Source organism: Peromyscus leucopus, chromosome 1 (genome assembly GCF_004664715.2).
Source record: "Peromyscus leucopus breed LL Stock chromosome 1, UCI_PerLeu_2.1, whole genome shotgun sequence".
In the NCBI taxonomy this organism is placed as follows: Eukaryota; Metazoa; Chordata; class Mammalia; order Rodentia; family Cricetidae; genus Peromyscus; species Peromyscus leucopus.
Window position 1 is genome coordinate 187,177,413 of NC_051063.1, and position 18,554 is coordinate 187,195,966.

General features: G+C 42.3%; 1 protein-coding gene across 1 annotated transcript; it reads right to left on the reverse strand.

Moving 5' to 3' along the window:
* Positions 1-790: 790 nt before the first annotated feature.
* LOC119086759 (T-cell-interacting, activating receptor on myeloid cells protein 1-like) lies at positions 791-13,259 on the reverse strand. The gene is made up of 6 exons (XM_037199848.1): positions 12,905-13,259; positions 11,210-11,506; positions 6,233-6,523; positions 5,098-5,397; positions 2,624-2,762; positions 791-1,390 (listed from the first exon to the last, which is right to left on the reverse strand). Exons 1-6 carry the CDS (start codon positions 13,257-13,259, stop codon positions 1,363-1,365), a joined length of 1,410 nt encoding a protein of 469 aa, XP_037055743.1. The 3' UTR covers positions 791-1,362.
* Between the last annotated feature and the right edge of the window lie 5,295 nt (positions 13,260-18,554).

The following is an 18,554-nucleotide window of genomic DNA, read 5'->3' on the forward strand; positions in this document are numbered from 1 at the left end:
TGTAGTTCTGGGGCTTGAAGCAAAGGCTTGGTGCACACTGTGTAAGCATTCAAATACTGCCTCCCAAGTATCTGGGTGACAAAACTATGTACAACTTTAACCATGTTCATATTGTTTTCCTTTTTAAACCTCACATTCCTCCTTCTGTTTAACTTTTTGTTCTTGTTATTATCTGGCTAAAATCAATGAGCAATAACCTCACATCACAGCCTAATGTCATGCTATCTGAAGTTTCCTCTTCCAAAGTCTTCTACTTTCATTTCAGGCTTACACAAAATTTCAGGACATGATCAAAATGTAGCTAGATTCTTTGCCAGAAGGCAACACAAATGTCCTCCATCAGGTCTCATTCTTTATGGAATTCTTGCTTCTCCTTGAAACCTCAAGAGCATAAGACCTGAGTTCTTACCCTCAGCACCAACATAAGAAGTCAGATGTACCAGCATGTCCCTGTAATCCCTTACCAGGAAGAGGTGAGATAGAAGGATCTCTGGGGCTTCATGTCCAGACAGTCTATGCAAATCAGTGACCTGCAGGTTCAGTGAGAGACCCTGCCTCAAAAACAAGATGGAGGGATGGAGAATAAGAGAGATGACTTAGTAGTTAAGAGCACTTGTTACTTTCCCAGAAGACCTAGCTTCAGTTCCCAGCATCTATTATCAAGCTTCTCCCAACTGCCTGTATTTCTAACTCCAGGGGATCTGATGCCCTCTTCTGGACACAGGGGGAACTTGCACATAAGTCACTCACACACACACACAAAAAAAATAAAATAAAATAAAATAAAATAAAAAATAAAAACAAATCTTTTATAACACAATGGCAAGTAGTAAAGGTAAGACACATGATACTAGTCCCACATGCACACATGCATGTACGAACACAGACATGTGCACATATAAAATGAACAAAACATCAACCTAATTACTTATCAGAAGCATTAAAAGTTATTGTATAGAAGATACATGTAATATATACTTCATAAATGTACATATACGTAATTGGCATACATTGAGCCAAGGATACCTGAGAAGGTAAACAAAATCCATTCTTAAGGAGTGATCAAATAAAGCCTTATAGATCATGCTAACACAATCACATACACAGAAACAGATCCACAGTCTGTGGTTTTGGTTGATGATCTAGGCAGCATGCCCTATCTTATAGGGAGAAATACTACTGTAGTTTCAGTGTAGCAATTGTTAATCAGTGAAGTATTCCATCTGTGCCCAGTTCTGTCCTCTGTGCCATGGGAAGAATGAAGGGTCAGAGCTGCCATCCCATGTCTGGAGAGCTCTCAGAGAGCTGGCAGTGCAGGCTTCATAGAAAACAGAAGAGCGGCTTGTGACCTTGACCAAGGGTTCATGGTGGTGCTGGGGAGCTGCAGGGCCTGTGGGGAAAGAATATTAGACCTGAATTGATTGAGAAATATTAACTCTTTTGTCATATTTTATTTATTTCATGTGCATGTGTGCATGCATGTGTGTGACCATATATGGGTGCCATATTATGTGTGGGGAAGTCAGAGAATAACTTGTGAGGGTTGGTTCTCTTCTACTGTGTGGATCCTGGGGATCAAACTCAGGACGTAAAGCTTAGAAACAAATGCCTTTACCCACTAAGTCATGCCAACTGCTTCAAAATTAACCTTTTAGGGTCTCCAAACATGAGTTCTACTCTTGAGTGTCCCCACCCCAACTTCCCATCACTCCAACTTGAGATGTTTGAAAGCTACAGTAGGTAGAAGGTGCTTTTAAAAAAGATACTATTCATTCTTTTTTAAATGTGTGTGGGGGAATAGGTATGTGCATGATGGAGTGGGGGCTGCAGAGGCCAAAAGAAAGCATTTGATCCCCTGGGGCTGGAGTTACATGTGGATGTGAGCTAGACTTTTTGGACCCTCGGAACCAAACTCAACTTCTCTACGAAAGCAGTACACTCTTAACCACTCAGACTTCTCTCCAGCTCCATGAGAAATTTTTTGTTTCTCAAATTGGAGGCCTCACCTGCCATTTAATTGGAAATGACATTGTACTGCTTAATAAAATATAAAATTATATCAGTGGCCATGTGGAAACTATGAGAAGTCTTCACAGTAAAGCCTGATTTTTAGATAACTTCACATAATGATCAAAAGTACAGTTGTGGTGACCATATTGGTTAATGGCAATTTTGTATAACAAGTAAATTTTTCATAAGTAGGTTCATTACGTACTTTGTGGTAATTATTTAAATATTAGTGTAGCTACTTAATATATAATTAAATGCTTAATTTTATCCCCTGTTGATTAATGTAAAATTAATAAATCCTAATTATATCAGGGCATCATTTGTTATTTTTTATTGTTTTGTTATTTGTATTTGTTTTTGCATTTGTTTTTTGTTTTTGAAGGCAGGGTCTTACAATGTAGGCTTAACTGGTTTGGAACTCACTATGTACACATAGCTGATCCTGGATTCATAGAGATCTACCTACTTCTGCCTCCTAAGAGCTGGAAATAAAGGCATACACTATTACATCTGGTCATTTTTATTCTCAGTTATAGTTCCACTAATTTGGTGGTCAAACACTCTTCATAACTACCCAACTGGCATGAAATAGGGAAAATCTCAGTTATTTTACCTGAGTCTGCTTGGGGACACTCTCTGGCTGTACCAGGCTTCAGCCAGGAAGACTGCCATAAATATCACAAACATGGCAGACATTCCCAACCTGATGAGATTAATCTTGGTGTAACATTTTGACAAGGCACTTGGGGACACTGAAAGAGAGAAGATAATAAACACTGTTTGTAATGAGCATCCTTTCTCCCTAGAAGGATCAACAGGTTTTAATTTTCTTCCATGCACTTAAACATTGGTGGTGGGCAGCTTTCCATTCTGAGCAGAAAATGTATTATTTTATGAGAGTTGAAGTGACGTGTTTTTTTAAACCTTATTTTCTACGTATTCATTCTGTTATTGTACTTTATTTTCTATGCTATGATGAAAATATTCTGATAAAAAGCAGCTTTAGGGAGGAAACTGTCTATCTCATCATTCAGGTTACAATCCATTGTCGACATAAGTCAGAGCAGAACCTGAAAATAGAAAACAGAGAAGGGCCACAGAGATGGCTCAGTAGTAAACAGCATTGGCTGCTCTTCCAGAGGGCCGGGGTGCTACTCCCAGACTCACATGCAACTCACAACCACTCAAAACTAAAGTTTCAGGGGCTCCAACACCCTCTTCTCATCTCCTTGGGAACCTAACAAAAATGTAGTGCACAGACATACATCTGAACAAAATACTCACAGAGATAAAATAAATAAATCTTTAAAAGGAAAAGAGAAACCCTGTATTCAAGCTGGTTCCAGCTCTTTCTCAGCTGCTTTATATACAACTCAGAACCACTTACCTAAGGAGTGATGTCACTCGAAGTAAGATAGAGCCTCATATATCAACTAATAATCTGGACAATCTCTCACAGACATTTCCACAGACAAATCTGACCTAGGTATTTCTTCAACTGAGACCTCTTATTTCTGATGATTCTAGGCTGGAGTAAGTTGACAATCAAGGCTAACTAAGATTCTGACCATCTTGACTAGGCTTTCTATTGTTATGATAGGAAGCCATGACCAAGGCATCTCATAAAAGAAAATGTTAATTTTGTGCTCAGAGTATGGGAGAGTTAGAGTTCATGACCATCATGGTGGGGAGCATGACAATAAGCAGGCATGGTACTGGAGCAGTAGCTGAGAGCTTACATCTTGACTCATAAACAAGAGGCAGAGAGAGCTGACTGGGAATTGCGTGGGCTTTTAAAACCTCAAAGTCCACCTGTTGTGACCTACCTTGTCTAACAAAGCCACACCTCCCAATCCTTCCCAAACCATTCCATCTACTGGGCCATTCTCATTCAAACCACCAGACTACCTCTTCTCCATTGTTTATTCTCTCTCTCTCTCTCTCTCTCTCTCTCTCTCTCTCTCTCTCTCTCTCTCTCTCCATTTTCAAGACAGTGAAACCTCAAAGTCCACCTTATGGGACATACCTTCTCTAACAAAGCCACACTTCCTGATCGTTCCCAAGCAGTTCCATCAACTGGAGACCTAGCATTCCAATGTCTGAATATATGGGGCCATTTCATTCAAAGCACCACACTTCCTTAACTCTCCTCCCTTGTTTATTTTGTATTTATCTAATTTTTTTGTTTGTTTTTCAAAACAGGGTATCTTTGCATACCCTTGGTTGTCCTGGAACTGTCTCTGTAGACCAGGGTGGCCTTGAACTCAGAAATCCCCCTATCTGTGAGTGTTGGTATTAGAAGTTTGCCACCATCACCACCACCTGTTTTCTTTATCTCATTTCTATAATTTTACTCAACTCCTTTCCCCCTCCATTTCCTTTGATACTGTAAGGGTTAGTCCTATGAGAAAAACATAGACTGAAGGAGAACACAGAACACAGAAATCCAGGGAAGATCAGCATCTGTCCCAGACCAAAAATGATATGTGGTCTTTGAGCATAGCAGAGCTTCACCTAGCATCTGAGCGCCTGGAACATTATAAATCTAAGTTGTACTCAAGAAAGGCTATTTCAGTGTGTTAGTAACACAAAACAGACACATTGATCAATGGAACATAACAGACAACCCAGATAGAAACTCACAAGGTTGCAGACACTTTTTAACAAAGATGCCAGAAGTTCACACTGAAGAAAAGATGGCCTCTTCAGCAAATGCTGGGAAATTAGGACTCCCACACAAAGAATGAAACTAGATCCCTATATCTCACCTTCAAAAAGATCAACTCCAAATGAATCAAAGACTTTAATTTAAGAACTGAAAATGAAAATACTAGAGGAAAACATTTAAATATATAGGCATTGGCAAAGATCTGATTCCAGTTTCCAGCATCCGCATCAGGCAACTCACAACCACCTGTAACTCCAGCTCCAGGGGAAACAATGCCCCCTTCTGGCCTCTGTGTGCTCCTCACTCATATGCATTTGCCCACATAAAGACATACACATATACATAATTTTCAAAAATAAAATAGGTCTTTTTTAAAGAGAGAAGAAGGGGTAAATGTGATGAGGAAATGGAATACTTACTTGCCACTGAGATATCAAGATAATCACTTGGATGGGAGGTCCTGAAAGGGGCTTCTGCCTGGAGGTACACACAACTGTACCTCCCTGCATCTCGACTTGTCACATTCTGCAGGGTGAATTCTGCCGTGTTGTTTTCAGAAGTCAGAGGCTGTATGGGAGATGAATTTCCCTCCTTTAGCAGAGCAAACATTTGGGACAACTCTGTTGAATTGTGTGGCTTCTGACACTGTAGCTTCACCACTTCTCCTGTGGTGACCCGACCCAAGTGCTGGACTCGGAGGGAAGGCTTAGGCAAGTCCCCTGTAAGAGGAACAAGAGCCAAGGGGAAGTGGTCAAGCCTAGTGTCCTGTATTCACCCTTTCTGCATACTGAAACTTTCCCATGGTCGATCCTGAATCTCAACAGATGTATTTTTATTAATTATATTTGTTTGTAGACCATTTTGCACATGTATACAGTACATACTGACTATTTTCACCCCATCTCCTTAACACACTCCTCATCTCCACAAATCTCTACTATGTTCACTTCTATTCATTTTGTTTGGGGACCCACTGAGACTACCCAGGACCATTTGTGTGGCCATGAGTTGGGAGCAATCTACTGATGACCACTGGGCTCAGCAGAGGTTACACATTAATGATAGTGGTCCCTCTCTCCCAGAGTCTGATAGTTTGGTTATACACAATAAAGCCATGTAAGCCCTTCTCTCCATTTACTTATTGTTGATAGGGCCATTCTTGTGTGTTATGAGTGTAGAACAGAGATTTTTATTTTACTCTCACGGATCTGAGGAAAGCTGAGGTAATCAGTTTTGTCCTTATCACATCATGTCTTCCTTAACTGCTCTAGAGGTACACTTCTTCCAAAATTATATTTTATTTACTTATTGGACAGGGTACAGGCTGTCATGAATGTGAAGGTCTGAGAACCACTTGTGGGTGTCTCTCCTTCCATCATGTAGGTCTCTGGGATAAAACATGGGTTGGCAGACTTGACAAACAAAGTTTCTCCCACCTGAGCCATCTCATCAGCTTCAGGTGATGTCTCTTTTGTCCCAAACTACATTCCCTAGGGCACATGATCATCCCTGTTTGAAAATCACTGATTTTTGACTGAGGAAGGTTCTCCTCACCTGTGACCAATAGTATTAGGACATCACTGGAAGGTGAGATTTTATCGGGGGACTCCTTTAAATAGTATTCACAGGTATAATGTCCAGCATGACTCAGCCGAAGATTAGTCAGACGAAACTCAGCCGTCCCCTCTGTCAAGTGATGTGGAAGCCTAGAATCCAAAATTTTATCTCCCTTTCTGAGAACAAGTCGTATGCCTGGCATGGGACTCACACATTTCAGTGTCATGTTGCTGTTCTCTGATGCCACTGCATTGGGCCAAGCACTGAGGCTGGGTTTGGGAAGGAAATCTGGAGAGAAATAAAAAAATCTGTCTTTATCTATCACATCCACCTGCTCCCAGGAAGCCCAGGAAGGAAATAGGGAACATTTGTGATGAAAGCTCAGATTGGGTGTGGTTGAATCACTTTTCATCTCTCTTTGTTTTGCCATCATTCAGATCTGCAAAACAGTTATAAATGATGTACAAGTACTGCTGAGAGTCACGTGATTCCCATCTTGGTTCTGAGGAGCACCCCAGAAGTTCCAGCTGAGAGAGCCCAAGTTCACACAGTCAGGGTTTGTATGCTCCTACAGCTGGATTCTGGCTCTAGGCCAAATTAACACCTCCTTTGTTTCCTGAGACTCTCTTCTGCCACCTTTCTGCTTTCACTCCCAATGCTTCAGAGCTTCTTGGTTCCCTAAAACCCATAACTCCTTCCATTCTCATATCATTCTATCCCCAATTTTTTTATTCCTGTCACTTCACTTATGGCCTTGGTTTTTGTGTCTAGGTTCCATTCTTCATTCCAGGGAAAGACAGAGCTATGTAGGACACTGGGTAATAGCTACAGACTGAGTATGAGTCTGGCTCCTTCCTGATGTTACAAATGCCTTCCATATGCCTGGGAGTTGTCTGGAAAATCTCTTGGAACAGGGTAACCCTGCTATCACGACTGGTCATTGCTTTAGGTGACATGCATCAGGATAGATATTTTCAAGGCATGATGAAGGATTAGATGAGTGACACCAGAAATATTAACTATCAGGTATCAAAGAATCACTTCTACCCTAAAAAGAGGAAGAACATTAGAAATCATAAAAGATGGGCTGGAGAGTCTGCAGAGGAGTTAAAGCACTAGCCACTCTTCATGAGGACCCAGGTACCTACATGGTGTCTAACAATCGCCTGTTGCTACAGTTCCAGAGCCTGTGACACACCCTTTTTGCCTGTAGAGGCATCAGGCTTGCACTTGGTTTATAGAATACATGCTGGAAAATAGCCAAAATGTAAAAGAAAGAAAAATTAAAATGATTGATGGGATTATATGAAACTTTGATCAGAAAAGCTTCTTTTTGCCATTGGCAGCAGTCAATGGAGCAATGCAGAACTTATCTGAGTGCTGAGAGTAAGAGGGACATCCATACCACTATCACCACTACCACCAACAAACCATTACCTCCACCACCACCATCACTTCTACCATCACCATCACACCCACCCACAATCATCACCACCACCACCAGCACCAGGACCATCCTCAGCTCCAACACCATCACCACTACCACCAGTACCACTACCACCACCATTATCATACCACCAATACCACCATCACTGCCACCATTGCCACCACCATCACTTCCATAGCCACTACCACTACCATCATCAAACCTCAGGGAGCATCATAGAAGAGGGAGAAGCAGAAAGAGTGTAAAAGCTAAAGGATGGGAAGGCATGCTGTGAAATGCTGTCTTCTGGACATGACTCAACTATTACAGAGATGAACATGCAACGGCTATGGTTGCCTGAACTAGACCTGCACAAGATCACGTCAGCCAAAACCTTATCATAGATGGGTAAACAATCTCTGGACCCCACCACTTACTGAGTGGCTGTTGGCAGCTGATAGTTGCCAGGAGTAGTGGGGAGGGTGATCTTTTTTGAGGATATGACCACTTGGATGTTCCCATGCTCCAATGATGGCACAACACCAATGCACATAGGGGCAGCATAATTGTACTTAGTGGGTTATATCAATGACAAGAACAACAAAAAGACAGGGCTAGAGAAATGTCTCAGTGTTTAACAGCTTGTATTGTTCTACCAGAGGACGTGAGTTTGATTCCCAGCCCCTGTGTTAGACATGTCTGCCAGGTGCAGATATATTGAGAAGTTGATGCAGCAGGAGCCTTGGACTGTGAAAAGTACAGTGATCAGTGGTTGCACTCTGTGGTGAGGAATGGATCCCATCACCTCAGGATAAATGGAGTGAAAGATAGCCCTCCCTCAACACACACACAAAACTGAGATCAACAGACATATCAAATATCAGAATCTGTGGAACAGGAGAAAGGGCTGTGGCAGAAAAAAAGGTATAAAAAATCTATTCACTGGGATGGCAGTAAAATATATTTAAAACTTAGGGAAGAAAATAGATATCAAAACACCAGGTTATGAATAGACATATCAGAAAAGAGCATCTCCATGACAAATTATCATTAAAATGCTAATATGACAGAGGAAATAAAAATATTAAAATTTGTAAGAGGTAAATAAAATTTTGAAGTCACAAAAAATAATACCACTAGAAATAATGTAGAGGGTACCTGAACTGAACTGGCTTACCCCAGTGATCAGACCAGTGAATACTCTATTATCACAGAGCTTTTCTCCAATGAATGATAGAAGCAGATGCAGAGATCAGCAACTAAGCACCAGGCAGATCTCCAGAAGTCCAATCAAAGAGAGAGAAGATGATGTCTATGAGCAAGTACATCAGGATTATGATGGGGAAACCTGCAGAGATGACCAAACCAACTAGTGGGAACTCATGAGCCTGCATGGGACAGTACTAGGCCTGCTGAATGGTGTGTAAAATGAATGAAAATTTTTTCTTCATAAAAAAAGAAATCTCTTCTTAGGTGTTAAGAAATCTCTTCTAAGCTGGGAAGTGCATGCCTTTAATCCCAGCATGCAGGAGGCAGAGCCAGGTGGATCTCTGTGAGTTTGAGGCCAGCCTGGTCTACAGAGTGAGATCCAGAACAGGCACCAAAACTACACAGATAAATCCTGTCTCAAAAAACCAAAAGAAATGGCTCAGGCTGGGAGGAAGGGACTGGACCTGCCTGGACTGAGTCTACCAGGTTGATCGCAGTCCTCGGGGGAGGATTTGCCCTGGAGGAGGTGGGAATGAGGGGTGGGCTAGGGGTAAGGGGAGGGGGGGGGAGGGGGAGAATAGGGGAACCCGTGGCTGATATGTAGAACTGAATGGTATTGTAAAATAAAATAAATAAAATTTTTTTTAAAAGTGGGCTGAGCAAGCTGTGGGAAGCAAGACAGTGAGGAGCTCCCCTCCATGACCTGTGCATCAGCTCCTGGCTCCAGGTTCTCTGCCTGCTTGAGTTCTTGTTCTGACTTCCTCCGATGATGGACTATGATCTGAAAGTATAAGGCAAATAAACCCTTTCCTTCCCAAAAAGAGAGAGAGAGAAAAGAAAGAAAGAAAAAAGAAAGAAAGAAAGAAAGAAAGAAAGAAAGAAAGAAAGAAAGAAAGAAAGAAAGAGAAAAAAGAAAGAAAAGAAAAATCTCTTCTAGATGTTTGCTAAGTTCTGCTAAGAGATTCTTTCTAGTGTAAGTTAGTAGTATTAAGAGAGTCTTTCTAAGAGTTCTATAGTTTCCTCTTAAATATAAATTTGGTAAATAGTTCTAAGAAATCTCTTCTAAAAACGTGCTAAAGTTTATAAACGTTTCCCTTTGAATGTGAGTTTGTAAGAAGTGTAAATGTTGAATGTGAGTCTAAATGTTTAATGTAAGCTTGCAAAAAGTGTAAATATGTATAGTGATAATAGTTGAGAGAGTTGTAAATATACATAGTAATATTTATACTAGAATTATGTTGATGTTAATGAACCAGAGTTTGGTAAACGCTAAGGGAATCTTTAAGTTTGAAGTAGTTTATCTGATTCAGTTTTCATCAAGTTTATTGATTTTAAAAAAGGGCTTGGCACAGCTAAGGCTGTTATAGACACCTTAAAACCAATTCCAAAAGAAGATATTCCATCTTTATCACCCTCTACTCCTGTAATAGGAGGGGTGGCAGCTGTGAAGATTGCTGTGGGTGATTGTAAGCTCAATAGGAACCTGGGCCAGAGCTGAGTTAAGCTCAGTACCCACTCCTGCCAGAGGCTGAGAGTCAAGAATGGACAACTTTCTTCTTAATAGCTTCCAGCTTAAGACAGTATGCTTGATGGAAAGCATATCTCCATGAAGGGTAAAGAAAGAAATAATCAAGGAGAACAACCTAACACAGACCTCAGTCTATCTGAGGTGCCTGAGAGGCTCTTTGAAAAATTAAGAAGTGGAAATTTCTCACTTCTCCCTGCTGAAGAGTGCCCTGGGTGAAAAGTGAGAGCAGACCCCCTATACCATGCTTCCTAGTAACCCCAATATTAACCCATCAGTTCTCCAACTTGGACATTTACAGCAACTGTTTCTTTGGTCCCGGGGCTCCCTTTGTGGGGTGAATAAGTTTGTGTCTTCTGTGTGCGTGTGTGTGTGTGTGTGTGTGTGTGTGTGTGTGTGTGTGTGTGCGCGCGCTCAAATGTTTTGCATCTACTCAGGAAAAGAATGCCACATAAATGCCATAAAGCAAGTCTTAATGAATGCAAAATTATATAAATAATTTCTTTGAAATTGTGGTTTTATTTCCATGTAATACTGATTTTCATTAGTTATAAGTGTATGTGTGTGGGGAGGTCTATTGTGCCTGAATATGGGAATGCGCATGAGTTTAGGTGCCCTCAGAGCCAGAAGACAGTGTTAGATCCCATGGAGAGCTGGAGTCACAGGTGGTTGCAAGCTGCCTGGTGTGAGTACAGAAAACTGAATTCTGGTTCTCTGCAAGAACAGTAGTGTGCTTAATCTAGCCCCTTAACAATGTCTTTTATCTCTATAGACATTAATAAAATAGTTTTTTAAGAGAATATTTAAAACTTACCTGACACCAAGATCTTAAAGTGATCACTGGGGTGTGAGGCCCAGAAAGGGGCTTCTTTCTGGTGGTAGACACAGCTGTAGTTTCCTGTGTCTGTGGCTGTCACATTATGAAGTGAGAAGTCTGCTCTGTTGCTTTCTGAACTCTGAACCTGGACAGGTGATGGAATGCCTTCCTTCAGGAGCATGAACATTGTGTACTCAGTCATATTATCTGGCTTCTGGCAGTACAGAGTCACATTCCCTCCTGCTGTTACTTTGCTCCACTGGTGAGATTGGAGGGACGGCTTAGGTAAATGTCCTGAGAGAGAAGAATCCTGTGATCAGCTGAGGAAGGCCTGGGTTACACTCCCACCCTTGTTCTCATGACGCCTGATCTCTCCCACTTGGATCTGATCTCACTGTGTATCTCTGGCTGTCCTGGAACCCACTATGTAGACCATGCTGGCCTTGAACTCACAGAGATTCATGTACCTCTAGCTCCTGAGTATTGGGATCAAAGTAATGAGCCAGATCAAGCCCAATTGAAACTGGAAACCTTTTTCCTTCCTTCAGCTCTTAGTTAAAACTAAATTATTAAGGTTGAGATGTCTCAACAGGTAGAGTACTTGCTGTCCAAAAGAACTCTCCTGGAGCGGGGGAGCCACGGCCCTGAGCTGAGTGAGTTCCAGGAAGTCAGCTATCTGGGGACTGCAGAAGAAAAGCAGCTGACCCCCTCTCCCAGACACTGGGTGATTGTAGGATGATACGAAGACCCTGAAGTTGGAAACCAGCCTATCTAAGGAAGCAGCTAACCTCACATGTGTGCATGCATGTGGAATCTGGAGGGTGATGTTCACAATCATTTTCAATGGCTCTTCCACCTTATTCACCAAGGCAGGACCACACAACCAAATCATAGCTCCTGAATATGGTTACTCTCATTAGCCAGCCACCCTGTGGATCCCCTGTCTCTTCTGAAGCTGGAGTTACAGGTGGGTCATCACACACACCAAACAATCACATGGTGCCCAAAGAAATATATCTTCACCTTCTCTATCCCTAGCTACCGAAACCTCAGCTTAAATCATGTCATCTATGTTCTGCTCACTGAGTGACCAGGTCCTGTGCCCTGATCATGGCATGGACAGGACTAGAGACCACACCCCTGTGACATTAAAGAAAGCCTGCACTAGCTCTTTGAGGTCATGTAAATTCTCATATCTCCTTTTTCCTACAATCTTAATTCTTTCTTATCCTTATACAACCCAGGCATGAGGACCAGAGTTTCTATCCTCATGGCCCACATAATTTTTAAGTGAGTGGCCTGCCTGTAACTACAGCTTCAGAAGGCCAAGACAGGGGATCCTCCAGAACAAGCTGGGTACCAAAAGTAATCCTATTTGGGAGCCATGATTTGATTTTGAGTTCTACCCTTGATGAATTAGGTGGAAGAACAACTGATGACTTCTAGAATTCATATGCATGCACACATATGTGCATTCACAGCCACACCCAAGGGTACCCACACACATGCACACAGGCATACACACACATGCACAACACACACATACAAAAATGAAACAATAAGTAAAAGTATTCATTTCTGTCGCTGTCAATTCCTCCCCTCGCCAACTGCTCTGAAGGTGATCGCCCTTTCTCCCTCCCTTTCTTCCTTTCATAGATTGACACATGTCACTCTAAGGAAGGCCCGTCTCACCTGTGACTAAGAGTAGACTTGCATCACTGGACATTGCATCAGGATCCTCATTTTTGGAGCATTCACAGCTGTAGTATTCAGCATCACTCTGCTGTAACTCTGTGAGAAGGAATTCAGTTGTACCTGTCCATCCACTAATGACAAGTAAATTAGATGTCTGTGTTGTCAAAACTTGCGTGGTCCTGGGATCCAAATAAGTGCCTCCCTTTTTAATAACACACTTTACATCTCGTGTAGAAGTGATACACCGCAGTGTCACATTGCCCCTGGTGGGAACCACAGAACTGGGCCACATGCGGAGGATGGGCTTGAAAGGGGGCTCTGGAAGAAAGCAAAACTCAGTTGCGTATGACATATTGTCATGCTACCTGGGAACAATTTAAAGTAGGAGATGTATGAAGAGATGCTTACCGTTGTCCCCACTTATGTCTGTTTGCCCAACACACACCCCTGCAAGAGAATGACTCATGAGACTCGGTACCTGCCGGGAGCTCCCTCATCACCCTCCCTGATCCCAAGAATCTACTGCTAAGCTCAAAGGCTGGCTTCCCTTATGTAGGGATGTCTGTGCTCCCCACACTGGACTCTGGCATGTTTCTTGCTCACCAACATTCCATTTCTTCCCTGAGAACATGTTTCCCATCAGTATCAACCTAAATGTCCATTTCCTAGGAATGCTGTAACAAAATAATCCATTCTGAAAAGCGTTTTATGCCATTATGTCATGCATGCAATGCCCGTGGAGGCCAGCAGAGGGCAGCAACATGGCTTTCAGTGGCTGAAATCAAGATGTCAAGGCTGGGTGTTCTTTTCTAGACTCTCCAGGGCAAGATCTATTGTATTACTTAGAAGATCCTAAAGAAAGATTCCACCAGAAGAATCCTTAAATCTCTAACTTACAGCAGGGCCAGAGAGATGGGTCACTTGCTTGCTGCCAAGTCTGATGATCTGAGTTCAATCCTTGGGACCCACATGATAGAAGGACAGAACCTATTCCTGAAAGTTGTCCTCTGACCTCCATAGATGTGCTGGTGTGGTGTGGTGTGGTGTGTGTGTGTGTGTGTGTGTGTGTGTGTGTGTGTGTGTGTGTGTGTGTGTGTGTGTATGTAATAAACAACTCAAAATCAACCCAAATAGCTATAGTCATCTGGTTGGCAAGGCTGAATACACTTGAATACATGTACAATGATGCCTCAACCTCAAAACATTTGATATCTGGGGCCAGATGACTATTGACTGTAGAGCCTGCCTGTGCATTCTAGGGCAGCCAGCAGCAGGCCTGGCCTTTGCACTCTGGGTGCCACCAGCACGCGTCCCTTGGGTAGAGCCAGCAAAGTTGAAGCCATGATCAACCCTGGTTGAGAAGCACTGGTTTATAGAAACATGTCCAGAATGAAAGAAAAATAATGAACCCTATGTGGACAGTCACCACCCAACAAGTACGTCTATATGTACTGGGTGCCAGGTACTATATCAAGCACTTGATAGGGATTAACTCAGTGCTGGCTGTACTTCTCAGGTGGAAAGTCACTTGCTAGGTAAGCCTGGCAACCAGAGTTCATCCCTGAAACACACACACACACACACACACACACACACACACACACACACACACACACAGATGTAGGGCGCTGGCCTCCTCCCATACTGAGTAAGCTGTTGCCTGCTTGCTGACCTTGATCAGATGTCCTCCCTACGTCCTCCCTAATTCCCTGCCAGTTTCCACCCTCCTGAATGCTTAAGGGGAGTTCCTTGCTTGTGTATCCTGCATATTGGGCATTAACAGCTTAGATGCAAGATTGTAAACATCGGTAGCGAACTTCTGCCCTCTGGGGTTCTCCCATTGTGCTGTAAGCCTGTTTTTAAGGTTTCCTTCCTCTTTCAATAAATGGCATTGGACATTCGGCATTCTGCTGAGGTGAATGACCTGCTGTCTTTTGTCTCTATTTTTCGATCCACAGCCCCTCGCTCGGACATGATGAACCGGTGGTAGTAGCGCGGGCATTATCGCTACAGAGAAAGAGATATTTATGTATGAATATATTTATAGAACTATATATAAATGTATGTGATTAATATTGTCAATTTCAAAGGTTCTAGAATGTGCCAGGCGGTGGTGGCACATGCCTGTAATCCCAGCACTTGGGAGGCAGAGGCAGGTGGATCTCTGTGAGTTCGAGGCCAGCCTGGCCTACAGAGCTAGTCCAGGACAGGCTCCAAAGCTACAAAGAAACCCTGTCTCAACCCCCCCCCCAAAAAAAAGGTTCTAGAATGACCTCAGCAAAAAGCATTTGATCATGCCTGTGAGGGATTACCTAAGGTTAGTCTCTAAGAATGCCCATGAGGTATTTATTCAATATAGTACTTGAAATTCTAGCTAGAGCAATAAGATAACAAAAGGAGATCAAGGGGATACAAATTGGAAAGGAAGAAGTCAAACCTTCACTTTTTGCAGATGACATGATAGTATACATAAGTGACCCCAACAATTCTACCAGGGAACTCCTACAGCTGATAAACTCCATCAGTAATGTGGCAGGATACAAGATTAACTCAAAAAAATCAGCAGTCCTCCTATATACAAATGATAAATTGTGGGGCATACATGGGCTGCAAAGAGGGTGCCGAGATAAATTCAGATAAATAGAGTTTAAGCTTTAAGGTGTTTACACAGAGAGTGGATACAAATGGTGAGAAAGAAAGTCAGCTCAAGTTATTTATGCTAAGATAAGATACTAAAAAAACATGAGATAGTGTCAGGACATAAACAACTTGTAAATAGGGTGCCCTTTAAAATGATTGGTTGGTTCCTTCACCCCCTCCTAGGGTTCTGAGGTTTTCTGGTATAAAAGAGACGTACTGCCCATCAATAAAGGAGTTCTTGCTTGACTTGACTCCCCACTGGGTCTGATTGTCTCCGGGTAAGAGGGAGTCTGGGGAACAGGCAAGCAGCGAGCACTTGCCTTTTCCTCGGTTCCAAGCCACCTCTTCACAGGTGACCTAAGTTCCTGGTGGGGCAGGTCCCCACAATAAATGGGCTGAGAAAGAAATCAGAGAAACATCACCCTTTACAATAGCCACAAATAATATAAAAGACCTTGGGATAACTCTAACTAAGCAAGTGAAAGACCTGTATGACAAGAACTTTAAGTCTCTGAAGGAAGAAATTCAAGGAGATATCAGAAAGTGGAAAGATCTCCTATGCTCATGGGTAGGTAGGATTAACATAGTAAAAATGGCAATCTTACTAAAAGCAATCTACAGATTCAATGCAATCCCCATCAAAATCCCAACACAAATCTTCACAGACCTGGAAAGAACAATACTCAACTTCATATGGAAAAACAAAAAACACAGGATAGCAAAAACAATCCTGTACAATAAAGCTACCTCTGGAGGCATCACGATCTCTGACCTCAAGCTCTACCCTACAGCTATAGTAATAAAAACAGTTTGATATTGGAATAAAAACTGACATGTGGACCAATGGAATCCAATTGAAGGCCCTGACAATAACTCACACACCTATGAACACCTGATTTTTGTACAAAGAAGACTGTACAGTGGAAAACAGAAAGCATCTTCAACAAATAGTGCTGGCATAACTGGGTGTCAACATGTAGAAGATTGCAAATACATCCATATCTGTCACCATACACAAAACTCAAGTCCAAGTGGATAAAAGACCTCAACATAAATCCAGTTACACTAAACCTGATAGAAGAGAAAGTAGGAAGTAGTCTTGAACGCATTGGCATAGGAGATCACTTCCTAAATATAACATCAGTAGCACAGACACTGAGAGAAACAATAAATAAATGTGACCTCCTCAAAGAAACTGAGAAGCTTCTGTAAGGCAAAGGACACAGTAAATAAGACAAAACAACAGCCTACAGCATGGGAGAAGATCTTCATCAACCCATATCTGACAGAGGGCTGATCTCCAAAATATATAAAGAATTCAAGAAATTAGATATCAAAATACCGAACAATCCAATTAAAAATAGTAGAGCTAAACAGAGAATTCTCAACAGAAGAATCTCAAATGACTGAAAGGCATTTAAGGAACTGCTCAACATCCTTAGTCATCAGGGAAATGCAAATCAAAATGACTCTGAGATACCATCTTACACCTGTCAGAATTGCTAAGATCAAAAACACTGAAGACAGTTTATGTTGGAGAGGATGTGGAGCAAGGGAACACTCCTCCACTGTTAGTGGGAGTGCAAATTTACACAGTGACTTTGGAAATCAGTATGGTGGCTTCTCAGAAAATTGGGAATCATTCTCCCCCAAGATCCAGCTACACCACTCTTGGGCATATACCCAAGGAATGCTCAATCATACCACAAGGACACATGCTCAACTATGTTCATATCAGCATTATTCATAATAAGAAGAACCTGGAAATAATCTAGCTTCCCCTCAACTGAAGAATGGATAAAGAAAATGTGGTACATATACACAATGGAATACTACTCAGCAGAGAAAAACAATGACATCATGAGGTTTGCAGGCAAATGGATGGAACTAGAATATATCATCCTGAATAAGGTAAACCAGACTCAGAAGGACAAACATGGTATGTACTCATTCATAAGTGGATACTAGATGTAAAGCAAAGGATAACCAGACTAAAATCCACAGCTCCAGAGAAGCTGGCTAACAAGGAGGACCCAAAGAGGGATGCATGGATCACCCTGGGAAGGGAGATAGATGAGATCCACATGAGTAAACTGGGGATGAGGGTAGGCAATGGAAGATAGTGGGTGGGGAATGAGAACATCAGGGAATGGGATGGTCAAGCTGGAACAGGGATGGCGTGGGAGAGCAATGAAAGAGATAACATGATAGAGGGAAATATCATGGGGATAGGAAGAAACTGGGTGCTAAGGAAGTTCCCAAGAATCCCCAAGGATGACCCCAGATTAGACTACTAGCAATTGTGGAGAGGGTGACTGAGCTGGCTTACCCAGTAATCAGATTGGTAAATACCCTAACTGTTATAGAGCCTTTCTCCAGTAATCCATGGAAGAAGATGCAGAAATCCATGGTGAAACACTGGGCTGAGCATCAGCAGTCCAGTTGAAGAGAGAAAAAAGGGATTCTACGAGCAGGGGGGCATCAAGGTCATGATGGGGAAACCTACAGAGACAACTAAACCAAACTAGTGGGAACTTGTGAAATTTAAACCAACAGCTGTGGAGCCTTCATGGGACTAGACTAGGCTCTCTATATAACCAGACAGTTGTGTAGCTTGATCTGTTTAAGGGGCTCCCTAGCAGTGGGATCCAAATCCATCCCTGGTGCATAAGCAGGCTTTTTGGAGTCCAGTACCTATGATGGCACATCTCACACAGCCTTGATGCAGGGGGAGGGGCTTGCACCTACCTCTACTAAATGTATCTCCCAATGGGAGGCCTTACCTTTTTGTAGGAGGGAATGGGGTAGGTTGGGGCGGGGGAGGTTGGAGGAGAGGGAGGAAGAAAGAGGGGAACTTTTGATTAGTATGTAAAATGAATAAAATTTTTTTAATAAAAAAAAAGAATGCTCATGTGGGATCCTCTAGATTAGGTAAAGCAAGGTTGGAAAACCCACCTTAACTGTGGGCAGCATCATCCCATTATCTGTGGTCCTGAGCATCAACATT